This window comes from Tupaia chinensis, unplaced genomic scaffold, assembly GCF_000334495.1.
Source record: "Tupaia chinensis unplaced genomic scaffold, TupChi_1.0 Scaffold144602_1, whole genome shotgun sequence".
In the NCBI taxonomy this organism is placed as follows: Eukaryota; Metazoa; Chordata; class Mammalia; order Scandentia; family Tupaiidae; genus Tupaia; species Tupaia belangeri.
In genome coordinates, this window is record NW_006204462.1 from 1,124,154 (window position 1) to 1,126,622 (window position 2,469).

General features: G+C 58.6%; 1 protein-coding gene across 1 annotated transcript in view; it reads left to right on the plus strand.

The window, feature by feature from the left end:
- Nucleotides 1–2,469, plus strand: part of GSR (glutathione-disulfide reductase) — a gene marked incomplete at its 5' end in the record, with an annotated part of 34,651 nt that overhangs the window by 6,580 nt on the left and 25,602 nt on the right. Inside the window, 1 exon segment of the mRNA XM_014583706.2 lies at nt 2,026–2,173. Within this exon segment, the coding sequence (XP_014439192.1) occupies nt 2,026–2,173 (148 nt within the window).

The following is a 2,469-nucleotide window of genomic DNA, read 5'->3' on the forward strand; positions in this document are numbered from 1 at the left end:
CCTGCTGAGACCCGCCCAGCTGGCCCTCGTCCTGGGCCTGTGCGTGTCTGCTGTTCCGGGAGGTCTTGAGGCGTGGCCCTGGACCGTCCTTGTGGGCCCAGCGTCATGGAGCGTTGCCTTACCCTGTGCTGCTGCCTTGCCTGCGGGAGTCTGGGTGTTCTTACTTTATTTCACTGGGTCTTCTTGGAGGACCATCTCCTGACTTAATCCCCAATTCAGGAGGGACACCTTCAGGGGTTTCAGCCCACGCCCTGTGCACTGTCTAAGAGATGCTAATGCTGCCACCCAGGGGTATGGAAATTCCAGGGCAGGGCAGCTGATGGCGTGGAAGGCAGGCAGCTAGACCATGCATGGCCCACTTTTTGGTTTAAGTCTCAGACCTAGCAGTTTAAAAAGCATGCTGGGCATGTATGTGCCCAAAATCCCAAGAGGAGGGAGAAATGGAAGAGAAGGGATTGCAGTGCGATCATGCCCCATGGGGGTAATTTCTTGCTCACTCGCTCTCTCTCTTTCTCTCTCTCTCTCTCTCTGGAAAGTGCGCACACCTATGGCAAAATTTAAATTAAAAACAGAAAGAAAATACGAGTTTCTACACTAGAACACTCAGACTTCTTAGTCTCCTTGCTCTCGTGAGTGGGAGCTAGGTGCTCGTGGCAGAGCCTTCACGCTGCAGCCCTCCCCAGCCCTGCAGCCTGCCAGGTCACAGATGTGCCGAGGACATGCCTGGCTTGTCAAGGTAGGCCTGGGGAGTGAACCCAGAGCCTCCCCATGTGGCCTCCAGGGTTACACGGTAGTGCCCCTGCTGCCTGCACTACCACCCTGGGCCTCTTCTGTAATGGAGCTAGCTAAGATACTTTACAAAGGGACAGGGAAAAGACTGAAGCACCAGCTTCCTTGGCAGGGAAGCTGGTGGTTTTTTAGAAAGGGTCTGTCTATTGCGATCCTCCTGCCTCAGCCCCCGAATAGCCAGGACTGCGGGTGCACTCTTTTAGAGCTGCCGGAAACCAACCCCTGGCCTCCCCTTGGCCTCTGCCTGCCAAGCAGCAGGGTCCAGCTCACACTTCTGCAGTTGGCCCGGCAGTTTTGTGCGCACTGCTCTTGGAGTGGGTGGTTGACCGCGAGCCCGTGGGGAGGAGCTAACTTACTGTTGATCCGGGAATCCTACCTGGGAAAGAAAGCTTTCTAACACCCCAGAAGAGAAAGCAGACTCCTCCTCAGGCCCGCCCTGCCACCGTCCTCTTGTCTGGCAGCCCAGGGAATCACGCCCTCCTCAGGGAGGCATCCAGAGGTGCGTGGGTTTGGGTGTTGATCTTGATTCTGGATTGCACCTGCAGCAACAGGCCTAGAGGGGAGATCGGGAAGGAGGAGACAACTCAGTTCAGACCAGGCGTGTCCCAGAATGGCGCCCTTTCCATTCTGTGGTCCCGCTCCTGTTCTCCTACCTCCTGGGAGGTGCATCTGTGTGTCGGGGTGCAGGGCTGGGCTGCCCCCAACCTAGGGCCCTGGAGCAGCCCGCGGCTGAGGCTGCGTCTCTGGCCCAGGCCTTCACTGTCCTGTGGTTTTGTGGCATTCTTCCCTTCTCCCCTCGGTTTGGAAACAGAGGCCTCACTTCCTTCCTGTGGCTGTGGTCTCCCTCGTGTCCCTGCACTCTCCACCTTCATTTCAGCCACGCCCCTGCTTCAGACACGCCCCTGCTTCAGACACGTCCCTCTTCAGTGTGCTTTCACGGAGTAAGCAGGACCCTCCCTCAGCCCTTGTGGACGGGGCAGTACTTTCCTTGTGGGGCTGCCTTGCACACATTTGTGGGCTCTGAGCTGTGGCCAGCAGTACCTCCGTTTCTTCTCACTGGGCATTTCCACATCTAATGGGAACTCCCTTCCTGGTCGGGGCTCTCCGAAACACGGATGATGAGTTCTCAGCCTCAGCAAACCGAAAGCCAAAACTTCCAGTAGAGCGGGAGAGCTGGCTGTCGCAGCAGGTGCGCTGCCTCGCCGGGAGGGCGGGCTCACGTCACGGCCCCTCCAGTCCCATATAGAGATCATCCACGGCCATGCTGCGTTCACCAGCGACCCCACGCCCACGGTCGAGGTCAACGGGAAGAAGTACACCGCTCCCCACATCCTGATCGCCACGGGCGGTGTGCCCTCACGTCCGCACGAGAGCCAGATCCCCGGTGAGTGCCGAGGCAGACACCCTGAAAGGTCTGGCGGGTCAGCTCTCGTAGTGCCGGGGCCGCCTGCGCAGGTCCTTGAAAAGGCAAAGGAGAGGAGGTCTCTGAGCTGCACGTGGGCGCTGGCAGCAGGGCGAGGAGTGCTCTCGCTCCAGGCTCGGTGTGCTGTGGGCATTGCAAGAGAATCATCAAGCACCTCCTTGCTCTCACACGAGTGTAGACTGTCTTTAGCCCAGCTCACCGGGCGGGCTGTGGTTGAGAAGCTGCGTAACAGGCTGCTGTTGGTTTAAGGGGGAGCT